Below are 22677 nucleotides of genomic sequence, written 5' to 3' on the forward strand. Positions count from 1 at the left end.
TTATAAGTCACTGAGAAAACAGAATAAATAATTAATTTTTACACAACAGTGATTTTTACGTCAAAGGTATTATTTATGTTTATTGAAAAAGTGAACAAAACTACTTCATGAGATATGTTCAATTAACTTCTAAGATAAATTATACCTGTTCCCTAAAATAATATCCTGTGGGAATGTGATACGGAAATCACAATGTTATTTTCATGAGTAATGATCTACTCATTACTGAGTAAAGTAAGTCTCAGTACCTGATAGGTTAAGCCTACAAATGTTGTCTTATATGCTATGCATTGCTGAGTCTATCATTCATTTAAATATTTGGTTTCTAATAAAAAATTATGCTGTCAACATCAACTGCTTTTCTTCATTTATTTAAAATCTGAAAATAATTTAATATTTTAATATTTAAATATTTGCTGTAAAATTTAAACCATTTAAACTATTTAAATTAAATTATTTAATTTTATTGTTAAAACATTTAAATTTTTAAATATATTTTTGACTTACTATAAAGCAGTATTTGTTCACATAGAGAGCACAATGAAAAAATTGAAAAACCAAAACATAACTTTTTAGTAAGCCTAAGGCTGTTACTCAAATACAGGCATACCTCATTTTATTGTGCCTTGCTTTATTGTGCTTTACAGATACTGTTGGGTTTTGGTTTTTGTTTTTTGTTTTTTTTTTTTAATTAAAGGTTTGTGGTAACCCTGCATTATCAAGTCTATCAGCTCTCAGTGCCAATTTTCTAACGGTATGTGCTCCCTTCATGTCTCAAAGTCACATTTTGGTAATTTTCTCAATATTTCAAACTTTTCTATTATTATTATATCTGTTATGATGAACTGTGATCAGCAATCTTTGATGTTACTATTGTAATTCTTTGAGGGCAACACAAACCATGCATATATAAAATGGCAAACTTAATCTATAAATGTGGTATGTGTTCCTATGGCTCCACTGACCATTCTCCCTCTCTCTCCCTCTCCTCAGGCCTCTCTATTCCATAAGACATAACAGTACTGAAATTAGTCTAATTAATAACCCAACAATGACCTGTAAGTGTTCAAGTGAAAGGAACAGTCAGGGGTCTCTCACTTTAAATTAAAAGCTATAAGTGATTAAGTTCAGTGAGGAAAGCATGTTGAAAGCAAAAATAAGACAGTAGCTAGACCTCTTGCACCAAACAGTTACCCAAGTATAAATGCAATAGAAAAGTTCTTGAAGAAAATTAAAAATGCTACTGCAGTAAATACACAAATCAAAAGAAAGTTGTTAAGCCATTCTTCCATTGCTATAAAAATATACCTGAGACTGTGTAATTTATAAAGAAAAGAAGCTTAATTGCTTAACAGTTCTGCAAGCTGCAGAAGCATGGCACTGACATCTGCTTCACTTTGGGGAGGTCTCAGGGAGTTTTAGATCATGGCAGAAGGTAAGCAAGAGCAGGCATATCACATGGTGAGAGCAGCACAAGGTGGCACAGAGAGGTTGCCACCCACTTTTAAACAACCAGACCTCATGAGAACTCATTCTCTACTGTAAGGAAAGCCCCAAGCCAGAATGGATCCTCCTTCATGACTCAAACACTTTCCACCAGGCCCCACCTCCAAAATAAGATTTGGAGGGTACATCCAAACTATATCATTTTGCCCTCTGCCCCCCAAATCTCATGTTCTTCTCACATTGCAAAATACAATCATGCCTTCCAATAGGTTCCCAAACTCTTAACTCATTTTAGCATCACTCAAAAGTCCCAAGCCCCAAGTCCAAAGTCTCATCTGGAGATGCATTCCTTCCACCTATGGGCCTATAAAATCAAAAACAGGTAGTTACTTTAAAGATACAATGAAGGTTCAGGAATTGAGAAAACATGCCTGTTCCAAAAGGGAGAAACTGGCCAGAAGAAAAGGACTCCAGCCTCTACACAATTCTGAAGCCCAGCAGGACAGTCATAAAATCTTAAGGCTCCAAAATAATCCCTTATTACCCCATATCCTAAATTCAGGGCAAACTGCAGTAAGGAGTGGGCTTTCTAGACCTTGGGCAACTCTGCCCCTGTGTCTCTGCAGGATACAGCCCCTGCAACTACTCTCACAAGTTGGAGTTCAGTGCCTGCAGCTTTTCCAGGTGCAGGGTACAAGCTGCAAGTGGATCTATCATTCTGGCATCTGGAGGACAATGGCCCCCTTCCCACATTTCCAGTAGGCAGTGCCCCAGTGGGGAATCTGTGTGGGGCCTTCAACCCCACATTTCCCCTCCACATTGCACTAGTAGAGTTTCTCTGTGAGGGCTCCACCCTTATAGCAGGCTTCTGCCTGGGCACCCAGGTTTTCTCATATATCCTCTGAAATCTAGGCACAGGCCGCCAAGCCTCCCTCACTCTTGCATTCTGTGTGCCTACAGACTTAACATCATGTGGAAGCTTCCAGACTTACAGCTTGCACCCTCTGGAACTACAGCCTGAGCTATACCTGAGGCCCTATGAGCTGAGGCTTGGCCTGAGTGGCCTGAATGCCAGAGTAGTGTCCCAAGGCTGCACAAGGCAGCCAAGCCCCAGGCCTGGTCCCCCAAATCATTCTAAAAGGAGCTGCCAAAAAGATCTCTGAAATGCCTTGGAGGCCTTTTTCCCATTGTCTTGGCTATTAGCACTTGACTCTTTTTAGCCATGCTAATATCTCCAGCAAGTGGTTGCTCCATAGCCCCTCTGAATTAATCTCCTAATAATGCTTTTTCTTTCTCTGCTACACGGCCAGGCTGCAAATTTTCCAAACTTTTATGCTCAGCTTCCCCTTTAAATGTAAATTCAAATTAATTTTTAGTTATTTTTTTGCTCCTGCCTCTGAGCATAGGCTGTTAGAAGCAAACAGGCCATTTCTTAAATGCTTTGCTGCTTAGAAATGTTTTCTGCCAGATACCCTAAAATACAGACAAGTTATTTGCTAAGGCATAACATGGGTTACATTTGCTCCAGTTCTCAATAAGTTTCTCCTTTTCATCTGAGACCTTGTCAGCCCAGAATTCACTGTCCATATCACTATCAGCATTTGTTTACAACCATTTAAGCAGTCTCTAAGTTGAAGTTCCAAACTTTTCCTCATCTTTCTATCTTCTTCTAAGCCCTCCGAACTCTCCCAGCCTCTGTCTGTTACTCAGTTCCAAAGCTGCTTCCTCATTTAAAGGTTATCTTTATAGCAATGCCCAACTTCTTAGTATCAGTTTTCTGTGTGAGGCTATTCTTGCTATAAAGAAATACTTAAGACTCGGCAATACATAAAAAGGCTTAATTGGCTCAGTATTCTGAAGGCTGTACAAGCATAGTGCTGGTATCTGCTTGGCTTCTGGGGAGGTCTCAAGGAGCTTTTACTTACGGGAGAAGACAAAGCAGGAGCAAGCACATTATGTGGTGAGTACAGGAGCAAGTAGGGGGTAAGGGTGCCACACACTTTTAAATGACCAGATCTCATAAATCACTCACTATCACAAGGATGGCACAAAGCCATGAGGGCTCTACCCCCGTGACCCAAACTCTTCCCACCAGGCACCACCTCCAAAACTGGGTATTATATCTCTGGAGACAGTTTGAGTGGTCTAAATTAAATAACAAACCAGCCACAACATTTCCTTAAACCAAAGCATAACCCAGAGAAAGACCCTAATTCTCTTTAATTCTTTGAAGGCCAAGAGAGGTGGGGAAGCTGTAAAAGAAAAGCTGAATGCTAGCAGAGGTTGGTTCACAAAGATTAAGGAAAGAAGCTGTCTTCATAACATAAAATACAAGGTGAAGCAAGTGCTGATTCAGAAACTGCAACAAGTTATTCAGAAGATCTAGCTAACATCATTTATGAAAGTAGCTACACTATACAACAGATTTTCAATGTAGACAAAACAGTCTCATAATAGAAAAAGATGCTATCTAGGACATTCAGAGCTAGAAAGAAGTCAATGCTTGGCTTCAAAGCTTCAAAGGATAGGCTGACTCTGGAGCTCATGCAGCAGCTGGTGACTTCAGGTTGAAGCCAATGCTCATTTAGCATTCTGAAAATCCTAGGATCCTTAAAAATTATGCTAAATCTATTGTGCTTGTGCTGTAGAAATAGAAAAACAAACCCCGGGTGAATGCACATCTGATTACAGCATGGTTTACTAAATATTTTAAGCCTGCTGTTGAGACCTAGTACTTAGAAAAAGATTCCTTTTCCAAGTATTACTACTCATTGACAGCTGTTCTGCTTATGGAGCAGTCATTCTTTATTCCTTTAGTTTCTTAATAAACTTGCTTTCATTTTACTCTGTGGATTCACCTTGAATTCTTTTTTGTGTGAGATCCAAGAACACTCTCTTGGGGTCTGGATTTGGACCCCTTTCTGGTAATATCTTTCTGGCAAACCACAGAATGGATGATACTGAAGAGACAACCGACCCAAAGGAAAATCATCTGTGTGAAACACCAATTGCCTAACTCCGGGTAAGTGGGATGCATTTACCCAGGTAAAAGATGGGACTGGATCCGAGGCCCAACCTAGGAAAGTTAGAGTCTCTCCTAAGACAGAGAGAGTTAAAGGCCCCTCTTACTAAAAGGCAAGGACACTTGACTGAACCTGGGTTTGAGACCCAACTTAGGGAGGTGAGAGTCCTTCCTAAGATTTAGGGGATGAGAGGCCCCATTCGGCAAAGGCCCTCTTGGCTAACAACAGGTTTGGCACTATGGGATATTAATTGCTATTCTCTTTGGATTAATCTGTCTTTCACTCTTTGCTGATGGCTATGGATGGCAGAATTAGGCATGTACAGGATCATGGGACACGGGGAGTTTTTCTCCCTAAAAGGGGAAATTTGAGAACTGACGGGACTGCTGGGAAAAATCCCTGTGTGACTGACAAGCAGTGTGACAAACTTTTCAGTGTGGCTACAGTGAAAGGGTCTTTCTCTGGCCTCCCTGAGCTCCTAGACTTCTCCATCCCACTGCAGGCAATGGTTTTCTCCCTTTCCCTTCCTTTGTCTCTCTCTCATAAACAGTAATTTTTACCATTCATTCAAAGTTGAATGAATGAACTTTGAAAATCATTCAAAATTGAATGGATGGTAAAAATCACGGTTTATCTCCTCTGTAAAGTTCTGATTAATTGGAAAAAGGATTTGTGAGGCTAGTCTTAAACTGTAACAAATCTGTTGTACTTTGTGGTATGAATTTGTCTTTCTGTATCTTTCTGTCAAAAAGAGGGGTACCTTAGGATAGAACAGGGGCTTAGGGCCCCATAAATCCTCTGTTCAAGACAGCCCAGCAAACTGGTCAGTTATGTCCTTGGGAGCTTGACCTTGTAACCACGTGGCACTACTTTCTCTCGGTCTCTGCTATCTGGAGGATAGAAATTTGGGGGGTTCATGAAATAGTTAGCCCTAAAAATTGTCTTACTAAAAGACTTCACAAGCTCAAAATTGGCTGCTCTAGACTCCTTCTGGGAAGAGCATTGGAAACTGCCCAATGCTGTAGCTCAGCAGCTAAAGTTTTGCCATTTTACAGTGGCAGCCTAGGTTCAATTTCTGGCTTAGGGAATGAGTCCTTTCTGGGTTGATACCTGCATGACATTTACTATTTGTTAGTTTTCTTCCCCTCCAAAAACCATGTTGAATTGTCCTTTCTCTGAGCATATGGGAGGTTACCTTTAGTAAGGTTCAAAAGCCAGAAATATTGGCTGTTTGGCCTGGCTAAAATCAGGTAATAAGAAATTTAAAAGTCATTTTTTTTAAGAGTGCTATGTTTAAAAGTCAGCTTAATTGAAAGTGGATATTCAAGCTCTACCAGCCTGAGACTCCTTGGTAAAAAAAACAGAAGAGGCACCACAGACCCCATTTTAGGAAAAACTTCTCTTTTCCTCATGAAATCCAAGAAATTAGAAGTGGATAAGAGCCCACTCAAAATCTAAGACTCTGTTCTGATTTGCATTGCATTATCTGACAACTTTTACTTTTGGGGGTGTCAGAAATTAGTTCACAAATTACTTCACATTATGAAAGAGCTTTGGTGTGTAATAACTAGGTAGGAAATTTACTTTTGGGGATAGCTAATGGCAGTTATGGGGAAATACTAAGCTCTGCACATTTGATCAGAGAAGCATGCTCTCGGACACCTAGAAGTTATGGAAATGTATGCTCTCCTGGCCCTGTTCCTCCAAGGGCTCCACTCTAAAGCCAGGAATCCAATTAAGAAACTGGTAAATGAAAAATCTTACAACTACTGAATCTTTTGTCTGTCTGGGTATTTATATATATTGTGTGTGTGAAATATAAAAGAGCTTTGATTCATTGGTTTAAAATTAATAAGAGCTTAAATCAAGTATTTTATCAGAAAAATAAAAAATGTGATGCCTTTTACTTTATGTAACTTATCTTTGGTAAATAAATAAAGTTTTAAAGATTATTGGTAAAAGTCTTCAAAATTTAGACATTTGGTCTAAACTAGGCAGGTGATGTATTAGTTTGTTAAATGCTTTAGGGTCATAAACTGATTCTTTGACTTTTCTAAATTATTCAATTTACTTAGTTTGGAGCATCAGATTCTATAATAGATAAGGCCTGGGGTCATGTGGAGAGCCTTGCCCCCTAGCTATTCGGGGAAGAGTCAGCTTTTATCTACACTTCTGTCTGATGTCATAGGCTTCACACCTGGTACATAATTACAATCACCTATTAACCAGGTTTTTCACCAAAAGAAAAAGTTGCTAAGAGTTAATAGTGTAACATGTATTTGAGACTACTAAGGAAACAGTTCTACATGCAAGGCCTATCAGGAAAGTAGAATGTACTTTTGGTAAAAGATTATAAGAAGACATGGGAATGTGAATTTCTTGCCTAAGTTTAGAGGGTTAAAGGATTGTTTTATGTGACATAGAAAAAAATATATAAAGGTTTGAACAAGTTGTGGAAGGTTTATAAAAGAATTGTAAAAGAGATTCTGTGTGTAAACATATTGGCTAAAGTTAAAGGGGTATTATTCAGTTCTTCCATAAATTGAACATACAAATAAACGCACAACAGGTGTTACTTACAGCACTGATCTGCTCTTTAAAAAAATTGTAAAAAGTTATAAAAGGTTTATAAGAACCTTACCTTATAGTCAAACTGATTAAGATTGAATATATTTGTCAACAAAGTTTTATTAAGAATTGAATTTGACATTAATAATGCACTAACACAAAAGTGAAATTTGTATTATTTGGCATAAAAATGATACAGGAACTACTGTCAAATATTAAATGGTGTTTGGCTTTCTTTGGGCTGTATTTGTATAAATATGTTATTGGTATGTATTCCAAAATAATGTGAAACTCCTATAATTCTGATAAGACATAGTGTATATTATCAGTAATAATTGTAATTGTTACATAAAATCATTGTATGCCACAGAGGTAACCAAATTTCTTTGTCAATCATGTTTTTGACTATAGTTGCCCTAAGACGTTTTGTCATTCACAGACAATTGTTGTCTTGTTTTGGTCCCCTTCAAAAGGAGGTTTTATAATCAGCTATAGGAATTTGACAGGTGATCCTGAATGCAGGATCTGATAACACTGGAGATTGTAACAGTAAAATAGAGGAAAAAACTTAGAGGAATCTCATGAGAGCTGAAATGTTCATGAATATCAAACAGGGATTAAACTGCATGGACTAAATTAAGATACAAGTCTAAAGTAATCTTTTTGACTTTTTGCTTAAAATGTTGCTGATCCTTTGTTCTGTTTTTCAGAGTTAAGGAAACTTTTGAGCTATAGACAGCTTTTTTTTTTTTTTTTTTTTGAGACGGAGTCTTGCTCTGTCACCCAGGCTGGAGTGCAGTGGCATGATCTCGGCTCACTGCAAGCTCCTCATCCCAGGTTCAAGCCATTCTCCTGCCTCAGCCTCCTGAGTAGCTGGGACTACAGGCGCCCACCACCATGCCTGGCTATTTTTTTGTATTTTTAGTAGAGACAGGGTTTTACCGTGTTAGCCAGGATGGTCTCGATCTCCTGACCTCATGATCCACCCACCTCGGCCTGCCAAAGTGCTGGGATTACAGGCATGAGCCACTGCGCCCGGCCTAGACAGCTTTTAACAATCAAGTAAAGTATACTCCTGTGAACAAAATTTGAGGCATATTTGTTTCTCTCCACCTGATTTCTCCAAAATTGGAAAACAAGCTGTGGGTATTCTTAACTTATGGCAATATAGTTATTTGCATAAGTGCAATAAGAATATTTTCTCTTTTGTAACAGGACACAATTGGAGAAACTGGTTATTTTACCAAGGCTTTGACTGGAATGGCACACTTCCTTTAAGGAATCAAACTTGACTTATAAAGCCAATAAAAGACCCTTAAGAAAAATGGCCTCATACCTTGCCTACACAATCTCTATCCAGAGTTGCTAACCTGTGGTAAGTAAAGAATGTCACATTCTGACAGGCCCAGGAGCCCCAAGTTATCCTGGGACCTCAAGAGGAGAGAAATTTACCTAACTTATAGGTATTTAAGGGTACAAACCCATGACCGGACTTGGCTTTAGAAAAATACACATTTTATCTGATATTTCTTTTATGGAACAAAGTTCCATCAAAGCCAATTTAAAAAGCCTCTATAAAATAATTATTCTTGGATTTGATGGCAAGATGGCCAAATAGGAACAGCTCTGGTCTGCAACTCCCAGTGAGACCAATGCAGAAGGTGGGTGATTTCTGCATTTCCAACTGAGGTACCCAGTTCATCTCATTGGGACTGGGTGGATAGTGGGTGCAGCCCAGGGATTGCAAGCCAAAGCAGGCTGGAGCATCGTCTCACACAGGAAGTGCAAGGGGTTGAGGAATTCTCTCCTGAACTCAAGGGAAGCCATGAGGAACTGTGCTGTGAGGAACGGTGCACTCTGGGCCAGATACTGCACTTTACCTAAGACCTTCGCAACCCGCAGACCAGGAGATTCCCTCCAGTGCCTATGCCATCAGGGCCCAGGGTTTCAAGCACAAAACTGGGCAGCTGGTTGGGCAGACACCAAGCTAGCTATGGGAGATTTTTTTTTTCCATATCCCAATGACAACCGGAATGCCAGCAAGACAAAACCATTCACTCCCCTGGAAAGGCGGATGAAGCCAGGGAGCCAAGTGGTCTGGCTCGGTGGGACTCACCCCCACAGAGCCCAGCAAGCCAAGATCCACTAGCCTGAAATTCTTGCTGCCAGCACAGCAGTCTGAGGTTGACCTGGGATGCTCGAGCTTGATGTGGGGAGGGGCATCTGCTACTGCTGAGGCTTTAGTAGGCAGTTTTATCCTCACAGTGTAAACAAAGTTTGAACTGGGCGGAGCCCACCACAGCTCAGCAAGGCTGCTGTGGCCAGACTGCCTCTCTAGATTCCTCCTCTCTGAACAGAAAAAAAGGCAGCTGCCCTGGTTAGGGGATTATAGATAAAACCCTCATCTCCCTGGGACAGAGCAGCTGGGGGGAAGGGGTGGCTATTGGCACAGCTTCAGCAGACTTCAACATCCCTGCCTGATGGCTCTGAGAGCAGCAGATCTCCAAGCACAGTGTTTGAGTCTCTGCTAAGGGTCAGACTGCCTCCTCAACTGGGTCCCTGACCCCTGTGTATCCTGACTGGGAGACATCTCCGAGTAGGGGCAGACAGACACCTCATACAGGAGAGCTCTGGCTGGCATCCGGTGGGTGCCCCTCTGGAACGAAGCTTCCAGAGGAAGGAACAGGCAGCAATATCTTTGCTGTTCTGCCACCTCCGCTGGTGATACCCAGGCAAACAGGGTCTGGAGTAGAACTCCAGAAAACTCCAGCAGACCTGCAGTAGAGGGGCCTGTTAGAAAGAAAACTAACAAACAGAAAGGGATAGCATCAACATCAACAAAAAGGATGTCTACTCAGAGAGACCAACCAAAGGTCACCAACATCAAAGAGCAAAGGTAGATAAATTCACAAAGATGGGGAGAAACCAGTGTAAAAAGGCTGAAAATTCCAAAAACCAGAACACCTCTTCTACTCCTAAGGATCATAACTCCTCACCAGAAAGGTAAAAAACTGGATGGAGAATGAGTTTGATGAATTGATGGAAGTAGACTTCAGAAGGTGGGCAATAACAAACTCCTCTGAGCTAAAGGAGCATGTTCTAACCCAATGCGAGGAAGCTAAAAACCTTGAAAGAAGGTGAGACGAATTGCTAACCACAATAACCAGTTTAGAGAAGAACATAAATGACCTGATGGAGCTGAAAAACACAGCATGAGAATTTCATGAAGCATATACAAGTATCAATAGCCAAATCAATCAAGTGGAAGAAAGGATATCAGAGATTGAAGATCAACTTAATGAAATTAAGCGAGAAGAGAAAATGGGAGAAAAAAATGAAAATGAATGAACAAAGCCTCCAAGAAATATGGAACTATGTGAAAAGAACAAATCTACGTTTGTTAGGTGTACCTGAAAGTGATGGGGAGAATAGAACCAAGTTGGAAAACACTCTTCAGGATATTATCCAGGATAACCCCCAACCTAGCAAGACAGGCCAACACTCAAATTCAGGAAATACAGAGAACACCACAAAGATACTCCTTGAGAAGATAAACCCCAAGATACATAATCCTCAGATTCACCAAGGTTGACATGAAGGAAAAAATGTTAAGGGCAGCCAGAGGGAAAAGTCGGGTTATCCACAGAGGGAAGCCCATCAGACTAACAGCAGATCTCTCTGCAGAAACCCTACAAGCAAGAAGAGAGTGAGGGCCAATATTCAACATTCTTAAAGAAAAGTATTTTCAACACAGAATTTCATATCCAGCCAAACTAAGTTTCATAAGCAAAAGAGAAATAAAATCCATTAAAGACAATCAAATGCTGAGAGATTTTGTTACCACCAAGCCTGCCTTATAAGAGCTCCTGAAGGAAGCACTAAACATGGAAAGGAAAAACCAGTACCAGCCACTGCAAAAACATACCAAATTGTAAAGTCCATCAACACTATGAAGAAACTACACCAACTAATGGCAAAATAACCACCTAGCATCATAATGACAGGATCAAGTTCACACATAACAATATTAACCTTAAATTTAAACAGGCTAAATGCCCCAATTAAAACACACAGACTAGCAAAATGGATAAAGAGTCAAGATCCATTGGTGTGCTGTATTCAGGAGACCCATCTCACGTGCAAAGACACACATAGGCTCAAAATAAAGGGATGGAGGAAGATTTACCAAGCAAATGGAAAGCAAAAAAAAAAAGCAGAGGTTGCAATCCTAGTCTCTGGTAAAACAAACTTTAAACAACAAAGATCAAAAGAGACACAGAGGGCATTATTTAATGGTAAAGGGATCAATGCAACAAGAAGAGCTAATTATCCTAAATATATATGCACCCAATACAGGAGCACCCAGATTCCTAAAGCAAATTCTTAGAGACCTACAAAGAGACTTAGACTCCCACACAATAATAGTGGGAGACTTTAACACCCCACTGTCAATATTACACAGATCAACAACGCAGAAAATTAACAAGGATATTCAGGACTTGAATTCAGCTCTGGACCAAGCAGACCTAAAAGACATATACAGAACTGTCCACCCCAAATCAACAGAATATACATTCTTCTCAGCACCTCATCTGACTTATTCTAAAATTGACCACATATTTGGAAGTAAAACACTCTTCAGCAAACGCAAAAGAATGGAAATCATAACAAAGAGTCTCTCAGACCACAGCGCAATCAAACTAGAACTCAGGATTAAAAACTAACTCAAAACCGCACAACTACATGGAAACTGAACAATCTGCTCCCGAATGAATACTGGGTAAATAACGAAATGAAGGCAGAAATAAAGATGTTCTTTGAAACCAATGAGAACAAAGACACAATGTAACAGAATCTGTGGGACATATTTAAAGCAGTGTGTACAGAAAAATTTATAGTACTAAATGGCCACAAGAGAAAGTGGGAAAGATCTAAAATTGACACTCTAACATCAAAATTAAAAGAACTAGAGAAGCAACAGCAAACAAATTCAAGAGCTAGCAGAAGACAAGAAATAACTAAGATCAGAGCAGAAATGAAGGAGACAGAGACACAAAAACCTTTCAAAAAATCAGTGAATCCAGGAGCTGCTTTTTTGAAAAGATCAACAAAATAGATAGACCACTAACCAGACTAATAAAGAAGAAAAGAGAGAAGGATCAAATACACGCAATAAAAAATGATAAAGGGGATATCACCACTGATCCCACAGAAATACAAACTACCATCAGAGAATACTATAAACACCTCTACGCAAATAAACAAGAAAATCTAGAAGAAATGGATAAATTCCTGGACACATACACCTTCCCAAGTCTAAACCAGGAAGTTGAATCCCTGAATAGACCAATAACAAGTTCTGAAATTGAGGCATCAATTAATAGCCTACCAACCAAAAAACATCCAGGACCAGATGGATTCACAGCCATATTCTACCAGAGGTACAAAGAGAAGCTGGTACCATTCCTTCTGAAACTATTCCAAACAATAGAAAAGAGGGAATCCTCCCTAACTCATTTAATGAGGCCAGAATCATCCTGATACCAAAACATGGCAGAGACACAACAAAAAAGGAAAATTTCAGGCCAATATCCCTCATAAACATTGATGCAAAAATCCTCAATAAAATACTAGTAAACTGAATCCAGCAGCACATCAAAAAGCTTATCCACCATGATCAAGTTGGCTTCATCCCTGGGATGCAAGGCTGGTTCAACATATGCAAATCAATAAATGTAATCTATCACATAAACAGAGCCAATGACAAAAAAAAACACATAATTGGCTCAACAGATGCAGAAAAGGCCTTTGACAACACCCTTCATGCTAAACACTCTCCATAAACTAGGTATTGATGGAATGCACCTCAAAATTATAGGAGCTCTTTATGACCAACCCACAGCCAATATCATGCTGAATGGGCAAAAACTGGAAGCATTCCCTTTGAAAACTGGCATAAGGCAAGGATGCCTTCTCTTACCACTCCTATTCAATGTAGTATTGGAAGTTCTGGCCAGGGCAATCAGGCAAGAGAAAGATATAAATGGTATTCAAATAGGAAAAGAGAAAGTCAAATTGTATCTGTTTGCAGATGACGTGATTATTTAGAAAACCCCATTGTCTCAGCCCAAAATCTCCCGAAGCTGATAAGCAACTTCAGCAAAGTCTCAGGATACAAAATCAATGTGCAAAAATCACAAGCATTCCTATACACCAATAACAGACAAACAGAGCCAAATCATGAGTGAACTCCTATTCATAATTGCCACAAAGAGAATAAAATACCTAGGAATACAACTGACAAGAAATGTGAAGGACCTCTTCAAGGAGTACTACAAACCACTGCTCAAGGAAATAAGAGAGGACACAAATAAATGGAAATACATTCCATGCTCATGGACAGGAAGAATCAGTATCGTGAAAATGACCATACTGCCCAAAGTAATTTATAGATTCCATGCTATCCCCATTAAGCTACCATCGACTTTCTTCACAGAATTGGAAAAAACTACTTTAAAGTTCATATGAAACCAAAAAAGAGCCCACATTGCCAAGACAATCCTAAGCAAAAAGAACAAAGCTGAAGGCATCACGCTACCTGACTTCAAACTATACTACAAGGCTACAGTAACCAAAACAGCATGGTACTGGTACCAAAACAGAGAGCTAGACCAATGGAACAGAACAGAGGCCTCAGAAATAACACCACACGTCTACAACCATCTGATCTTTGACAAACCTGACAAAAACAATAAATGGGGAAAGGATTCCCTGTTTAATAAATGGTGCTGGCAAAACTGGCTAGCCATATGTAGAAAGCTGGAACTGGATCCCTTCCTTACACCTTATACAAAAATTAACTCAAGATGAATTAAACACTTAAACATAAGACCTAAAACCATAAAAACCCTGGAAGAAAACCCAGGCAATATCATTCAGGACATAGGCATGGGGAAAGACTTTATGATTAAAACACCAAAGGCAATGGCAACAAAAGCCAGAATTGACAAATGGGATCTAATTAAACTAAAGGGCTTCTGCACAGCAAAAGAAACTATCATCAGAGTGAACACGCAACCTACAGAATGGGAAAATAATTTTGTAATCTATCCATCTGACAAAGGGCTAATATCCAGAATCTACAAAGAACTTAAACAAATTTACAAGAAAAAAAAAAACAAATAACCCCATCAAAAAGTGGGTGAAGGATATAAACAGACACTTCTCAAAAGAAGACATTTATGCAGCCAACAAACATATGAAAAAAAAAAAGCTCATCATCACTGGTCATTAGAGAAATGCAAATCAAAACCACAATGAGATATCATCTCATGCCAGTTAGAATGGTGATGATTAAAAAGTCAGGAAAAAAACAGATGCTGGAGAGGATGTGGAGAAATAGGAATGCTTTTACACTGTTGGGAGTGTAAATTAGTTCAACTGTTGTGGAAGACAGTGTGGCGATTACTCAAGTATCTAGCACAAGAAATACCATTTGACCCAGCAATCCCATTACTGGGTATATACCCAAAGGATTATAAATCATTCTACTATAAAGACACATGAACACGTATGTGTATTGCGGCACTCTTCACAATAGCAAAGACTTGGAACCAGCCCAAATGCCCATCAATGACAGACTGGATTAAGAAAATGTGGCACATATACACCATGGAATACTATGCAGCCATAAAAAAGAATGAGTTAATGTCCTTTGCAGGGACATGGATGAAGCTGGAAACCATCATTCTCAGCAAACTAACACACGAACTGAAAACCAAACACCGCATGTTCTCACTCATAAGTAGGAGGTGAACAATGGGAACACATGGACACAGGCAGGAGAACATCACACACCAGGGCCTGTCACGGGGTGGGGCGCTAGGGGAGGGATAGCACTAGCAGAAATACCTAATGTAGATGAAGGGGTGATTGATGCTGCAAACCAGCAGGGCACATGTATACCTATGTAACAAACCTGCACACTCTGCACATGTACCCCAGAACTTAAAGTATCATCAAAAATTATTATTCTTACTGCACTTTATACAGATAATCAGGCCAAATATAATAAAGCAAATTGGTCATACTATGATTTGTCTTTATTAAAAATGGGAGACTGGAGAGAGAAAAAAATATGTTTCAAGAAATATGGTACACATGTTATTAGATGCTAGTCTCATCAGTTGTTTTTGAGTTTTTTGTACAATTTAGACTAACCCTGCTTATTCCTGTGTTCAACCAGCAATCTCTGGCTGCTGCTCAGAAGAAACAAGAGGGATGGATCTCACCTTGTGTTGGTACTGAAGAGTTATGTATTGCCCTGAGCATACCTAAACTTTCTGACTGAGCTCCTCTCTACCCTGAATGCAAGAGACCCAATAGTTAGGCAGCAATATTGTCACCCCTATTCAGCCTGAAGTTACAGAAGATGGATCTTCATCCCTCTCAAACCCTTAGGATTAAGGGTTCTCTTATAAAAGGGAGGGGGAAAATGTCAGAGGCATTTGAATCAGAGTGCCTCCATCTTAAGTAGTGGTTGGGTAAAATAAGGCTGAGACATGCTGGGCTGCATTCCCAGTTAAGTTGCTCATTCTAATTCACAGGATTAGATAGGAGGTCAGCACAAGATACAGGTCATAAAGACCTTGTTGATAAAACAGCATGCAGTAAAGAAGCCAGCTAAATCCCACCAAAACCACGATGGTGACGAGAGTGACCTCTGGTCATCCTCACTGATACACTCCCACCAGTGCCACGACAGCTTACAAATGCCATGGCAATGTCATAAAGTTATCCTATATGGTCTAAAAATGGAAGAAATCCTCAGTTCTAAGAAATGCCAGAAAATACATGAATAATCCATCCTTTGTTTAGTATATTATCAAGAAATAACTGTAAAAATGGACAACCAACAGCCCCTAGGGCTGCTCTGTCTATGGAGTAGCCATTCTTTATTCCTTTATTTTCTTAATAAACTTGCTTTCACTTACAAAATAAAAATGTTACTACTTGTTGATAAGGCACCTGTCACCCAAGAGCTCCGATGGAGATGCACAAGGAAATTAGTGTTATTTTCATGCCTGCTAATACAACATCCATTCTGAAGCCCATGGATCAAAGACTAATTTCAACTTTCAAGTCTTAGTTTTAAAATACATTTTGTAAGGCTATGGCCACCATACAGAGTGACTCCTCTGGGATCTGGGCAAAGTAAATTTAAAACCTTCTGGAAAGGCTATACCATTATAGATATCATTAAGAACATTCATGATTCATGGGAAGATGTCAAAAGATCAACATAAACAGAAGTTTCAAAAAGGTTGATTCCATTCCTCATGAATTGGGTTCAAGATTTCAGTAGAGGAAGTAACTGCATGTCTGGTGGAAACAGCAAAATAACTAGAATTAGAAGTGGGGCCTGAAGATGACTGAATTGCTTAAATTTCATGATTAAACTTGAAAGGATGAGGAGTTGATTCTTGTGGATGAGCAAAGAAAGTGGTTTCTTGAAATGGGATTTACTACTGTTGAAGATGCTGTGAACACTGTTGAAATAACAACAAGGGATTTCAAATATTAGATAAACTTAGATGATAAAACAGTGGTAGGGTTAGGGAGGATTAACCCCATTTTTAAAGAAGTTCTATTGTGGGTCAAGTGCTATCAAGCCACATCAGATGCCACAGAGAAATCTCATGAAAGGAAGGGTCAATCAGTGTGGCTAATTTCATTGTTGTCTTATTTTAAGAAATTTCCAGAGCCACCCCAACCTTCAGTAACCAAAATTCTGACTATTCAGTAGCCACCAACATCGAAGCAAGACCTTCCAGGGAAAAAGAAGACTCACTGAAAGCTCAAATGATTGTTAGCAGTTTTTTTTTTTTTAGCAATTCAGTATTTTTAATTAAGCCATTTATGTTTTATATAGACATAATGCTATCGCACACTTAATAGACTATAGTATAGTCTAAACATATTTTATATGTACTGGGAAATCAAAAAAACTCATGTGACTCACTTTATTGCAATCTTAGTTTTACTGCAGTGGTATGTAACCAAACCAAGCCATATTGCCAAGGTATGCCTTTATTAATTTCTCAGCGAAGCCTTCCCCTTTAACATTATTTGGAATTGATTCGCCATCCACTCTAAACTCTTGATCCTTTTACCTCTTGTTTGTCCCCATGGAATTTAAAAATGCTTGATTTTCCTTCTTCCTCTATTAATCTATCAATCTACCTCTTCATTTATTAAATGTCTTATACCTGAAATGAAGCTCTATAAACAAGAATATTTACTGTATCACAGCATATATTATTCATTAATTAGTAATTAATATTAACAATATTTAATTAATAACTGATAATTAATAACAATAAATTAATATTTAGTTAATAAATTATATTATTAATTAAAATTAATATTAAGCTCTATGAAACAAGAATATTTACTGTATCACAAGTCCCTGGAAGAGTGCTTAATACATAAGATAGTCTCAATACATATTTGTTAATTGATTGAATAGATTAATCCTATCTTGTTACCAAGATCTTCCCATGTTTAATAAATCATATAACATTTCTAATATTTTCATAGGACTCTAGTCAGTTGATATATCAAAATTAACTAAACTCCACTTTTCTTTCCATTTAGGACATTTTGGACTTTTTATTACTTTTTTAATGAAGTCCTTGATGTTTAAGTTTTGGTATCAATAATTGCCTTAGGATGATCTTAGAAGCAGAATTCTAGGGTCAAATGGCATGAATACTTGAAACATTTTGGCAACCTGCCCTTAAGAAACACTGATATAAATTTATACTTTCAACACAATGTATGAGGGTCCTCAATTTTCCACACTCTCAACAATGTTTACATCTATTTTCTTTTTAAATTTGTTGAGCATACCCCTGCCCCCAACCCATGAATAAAAACAGGTCAATGTGAGAGATAAACTGATGCTTAAATACTTTTCCACTTAACAATTTCACTTACCTGAGTTGGATCAATCACAAAATCAATTACGTGTCCATGAATTAAAACTTGGTGTAATAAGAAAAGACTGCTTTATTATGTGATATGCCTCATTTAATTATTTCTTCATTAGACAATTCTAATGTGTTTTATTAGTCACACAACACTAAAGGGTATACAATATACTGATTCTAGATGTACTATTTCCTTCTTTAATTTAGACTAATGAAAACGAGTTTTATCCCTCTTAAGTATATTCCAAAAAACTTTACTTATAAATAAAACCATTTTCATATTTCTAAATAAAGATGTAAAATAATTTGAAATAAATACATGGCTATAACATGAGTTATTGAATGTCTTATAAGTTCCATAAATCCCATGAGATTACAATTATTCATGTATGCATCAACCTCAGTTCTTAACATTTTTACCTCCAAATGTAAGATATCCAGCAATCAATATTAATTTTCCAATAGTTCTCTATATAGATAGAAAGAAAACAACGTGCGTTTTCTAAGTTCTATGAGGCACAGCATTCTTTCTAGTAATGTCATGACCCAAGTAACAAATATGCATATCATGTTCTCCAAATTAAGTCAGACAATGTTATAGTTTTATTTATGTGTACACACATATATACGTATAACAATACTAAATAATTTTATCTGATGTATAAGAAATTTTGCATCCAACCAAGAAAGGTCTTTCCATTGCTATTAAAGCAAAACAAAATTACCAATGTTTAAAAAAGAAATAATAGGGTAAAGAAACTTCTTTTCTTATTTTGTTACTAAGAACATTATGATATGAAAGGCCATCATTCATAAGATAAACATTGACCCACACCATATAACAAATAGAATTATTATCACTGAATCTTTTGATTATACAACGATTTTTTAAAAATCAAATGATGTCATGTATTAGTTGTCCCTTGCAAAAGTTAGGGTGTAAATTACAAACAGAAATGGGCTATTTTCATTTTAAAGCAAAAACAATATTAGTATGTATATATTAATATTAAAAAGAATAGACAATTTTTTGTCATATTGATCAAAAAAAAAAACAAAGTAAAACTCTATTTAAAAATTAGGAACCTATTTAGAGACTTGATAATATCGCATTTAAATCTTGTCCTTGATTAGATCAATGTAACAGAGTCTTGACAAAGGAAAGTTAATCTTCATTTACCAGAATACAGCATGATATTAATTGAATTGGCCCTGGGCACCTACTACATCTATTTTAGAGCAATATTTTGGATGGTATACCTTAAGGTAGCAGATTAAATTTAAAAGGATAATTCCATAATTACTACAATATCTACATGTCGGAAGACACAAAATTTCATATATCATGGTATCAGATAATAGCTTCAGAGGTCCATATGGCTTTTTCTAATGTGTTGATAATAGAGGTATGTGAGGTTTCTGTCATTATCCCTTTGAAGTATGGGCCACTTTAAGATGCAGGATAGCAAACTTCATGAATTACTCGTATTAACCAACACGATAAACTCTTTTCATTTCACAAGCTGTCTACTCTGCAGTTGTACAGTGACTTTGACAGTCACTATGTCTTTGACTTCCAAATAATAACTGTCTTCCAAATGAAGATATTTCCCTTACCTCTCAAATTCTTTTAGAAGTTAGTGTTGGCTTAACATTAGGAAGAAACATGTTTCATATTATAATAAGGTCTTATACTTCAAAGGAGCTTCAAAGGTTCTGAAAATGACTTTGAAATATACTTCTCATTAATCTTTTGTATTCTCATGAGGCAAGTAGGTGGCAAATATTTCAACTGTGAAAAACAGAAACTAATGAAACAATTAGCTAATTTACTTGCCCTATGCTAAATACTGAAGCAATGAAAAGTCATAGTGTCAATCCTGGCACTTAACTGAAACTCTTATTTTGCATTCCATCGGTAAGAATTTTTATGCAGAGGAGAGTAAAGGAAGACAGACAAAAAATATCAGGAAATATGATACTCAACATAATTTACTTCATGAGACCCTGAGATTAATATTATTTCTTATTTAATTGATTGTGCTTGATGATGGTGATGGTGCTGAAACTTCAAAGAACTTATTTCCCTGGGTGACCACATTTGAGTGTAATCAGGGACACACTACAGGAGTTTGAATCCTACTTCACAGCAAAGCTAAAACCTCACAAAATCAACATGGTGTAATAACTCAAGAGAAGAAAAAGAAAATAAAAAGTGAAATTTCAACTTAAAATGGATCTATAAGCTGGCAATATGCCTGATTCTTAAAAGGCAATGAGAAACAAAGCAAACCTCTGGATCTCGGGCTGTCCAAGTATTATTTGCTGGATAAGTTTTATTCTCCTGTTCTAGTTTTTCATTAAAAACTTTGGAAAAAAGAGTTTTTTCATTCTGTTTCATTCTTTTCTCCATATTCTCATAAAAATTCATTACAACAGTATGGTTGTTTAGTGGGAATACACCTGTAATTTACTGTTGAAAATGATTGTTCCTGTTCTCTATCTAGTTTTCCTGTGTAAAATAGCACAATAACTGACTTATTTTCATTTCCAGCGAGTGTTACTGCTTTAGAAAAAGAATGCTGTTACTGATAGCTAAGACCACCCAAACTTTAAAAATTAAAATTATTTTTGGGATTGTAAATGCTCAAATAAATGTTTATCTTTTTAATATAGCTTCTTTCTTTATATTTGAAAAAAATAAAAATAATTCTGTACAACTGTCTTGATGTATATCTTCTATATGACTGATTTTCCAAATCAGGGTAAAGTGCCTTTCTCCTCTAACAACTTTAGCATGTTATGAGTTCTGTTTTTTTCCCTAATAGAATGCTGAATGACTTTATTAGCTTTAGTAAAAGTGGTAAAATTGTCTTTGGTAAAATTAAGAGACATAACCCACCCTCCCCAAAAATCTTCTTACATTTGAAAAAATAACTTAACTTAAATCTTTTACTGAATAAGTATTTTCCTTTTTGGTTTTTGACCTACACACTTAAGAGAGTCAGGGTAAATGCAAATGTTGTTTACAATCACAGTAAGTCCTCACATAACATCATGGATGGGTTCTCGGAAACTGCAACTTCAAGCAAAATGATGTACAACACAGCAGGTCCTCAAATAATGTTGTTTAGTTCAATGTTATTTTGTTACAGCACTGATGAGAAAAATGGTTTTGTTATACATTATTTTGCTTAACTTTTCAGTCTCCAAGAACCTATCAATAATTCTAGCTATTTTAACATAGAAACCTTAGAATTTTTTTCCTCATAGCTTTATAAGGACTTCTAGACTTACCTGGCCCATCAGTCATTTTTTCTAGGCACCGAGGAGTTGCACTAAGAAAAGAGGCATGTTTTCTTTTAGCCACTAAACTACGAGGTGGCATATATTTATGCTTAACTTGGGACATCTCATATGATTTGTGAACATCATAGCTGCCTGGCGCTGGAATAACCTGAAAAAAAATTTAATAGATGAGCATAAATATATCTTATATAGAAAATATCCAAGAAGATACCAGATGGATGGTTACAGTAAGCAATGAGTAGGAAAATCCTAAAACTTTTATTAAACATTAAAAATAGAAACTTAAAAAAGAATTCTTAAATCTAGCCCGCCTAATAAAAATGTAAATTTACTTGCCAAAATTAAAGTAAAATAAACACAAGTATGAACTTTAGGATCATATTCTTTAAAAAATAGCTTTCATGATATAGATCAAATATATTCAATTTAATCCTGAAAATCAAATTGCTTACAAGTATGACAGCAATGATTACCTGTTTTCCTAAGCAGCAGAACCATTCCTGCTTTATTGTTGTAAGTGAACATTGCTTTACTTATTCTACAAAATGAGACTGCTTATTTCATCTTTAATAGATTATAATTAAGTTAGAAGGCTTCCTCTTTCATCATTTATGGTTCTTTATATGAACTTCAGTCATAGTAACATTTTTAATCAACACGAACCCACATGGATATTAATAAATATAAGAATTAATTCTAAACTAAATGAAATATAAGTGCCATATATTTGTTGGACAAGTAATGCCTTAAACAATTAGCTAATTATCTCAGTGAAAACTTTTTTAAACTCATTTTCCTCAAATTATAACATATTCCTTTGAAATCTATCCACCTAGATTATGTATAAAGACCCAAATTTTTTAAGTGTTAATGATTTCCCAGTAGGCAGGAAAGTGTTATGGCTAAGCATGTGGACTCTGGCACTAGACTTCCTAGGTTCCAAATATCTGCTGCTTACTAGCTATGTGACCTTAAGCAAGCCACTTACCCTCTGTGATCTTGAGTTTTTGCATATGAAAAGTGAAAAAAATGATAGTACTTATTTTATAATATTCTGAGGATTAAATTACTTAAAATGAGTAAAGTACTTAGCTTGGTACCTGTTTCTGTAAAAGGGTTAAGTGAATCTTACTATTCTAGAAAAGTTAATTTCAATGCAAAAACAAAGGCTGACCAATCAGGGTTTGAGCTAATAGGGAAGTATTTTAAAGTTTCAAATAAGTCAAACAAATTTGGATACTGAGAAAGCATACTTTTGAAGTCCCCCTAGGAGACATATTTTAGAAAACATATTTTTTCTTGTTCCTTACATCCATATTATCACCCTCAAGCATATGCTA

At 37.0% G+C, this 22677-nt stretch overlaps 1 protein-coding gene across 9 annotated transcripts in view; it reads right to left on the reverse strand.

Annotated features, from left to right (window-relative positions):
* The window catches only part of STPG2 (sperm tail PG-rich repeat containing 2), a 706287-nt gene that overhangs the window by 372397 nt on the left and 311213 nt on the right, over positions 1 to 22677 (reverse strand). For all 9 annotated transcript variants that reach the window (XM_063723541.1, XM_063723540.1, XM_054554207.2 and 6 more), the window contains one exon: positions 21326 to 21485. In XM_063723541.1, coding sequence (XP_063579611.1) covers positions 21326 to 21485 — 160 coding nt within the window. The remainder of the gene's footprint in view (positions 1 to 21325; positions 21486 to 22677) is intronic.

Source organism: Pongo abelii, chromosome 3 (genome assembly GCF_028885655.2).
Source record: "Pongo abelii isolate AG06213 chromosome 3, NHGRI_mPonAbe1-v2.0_pri, whole genome shotgun sequence".
Taxonomy (NCBI): domain Eukaryota; kingdom Metazoa; phylum Chordata; class Mammalia; order Primates; family Hominidae; genus Pongo; species Pongo abelii.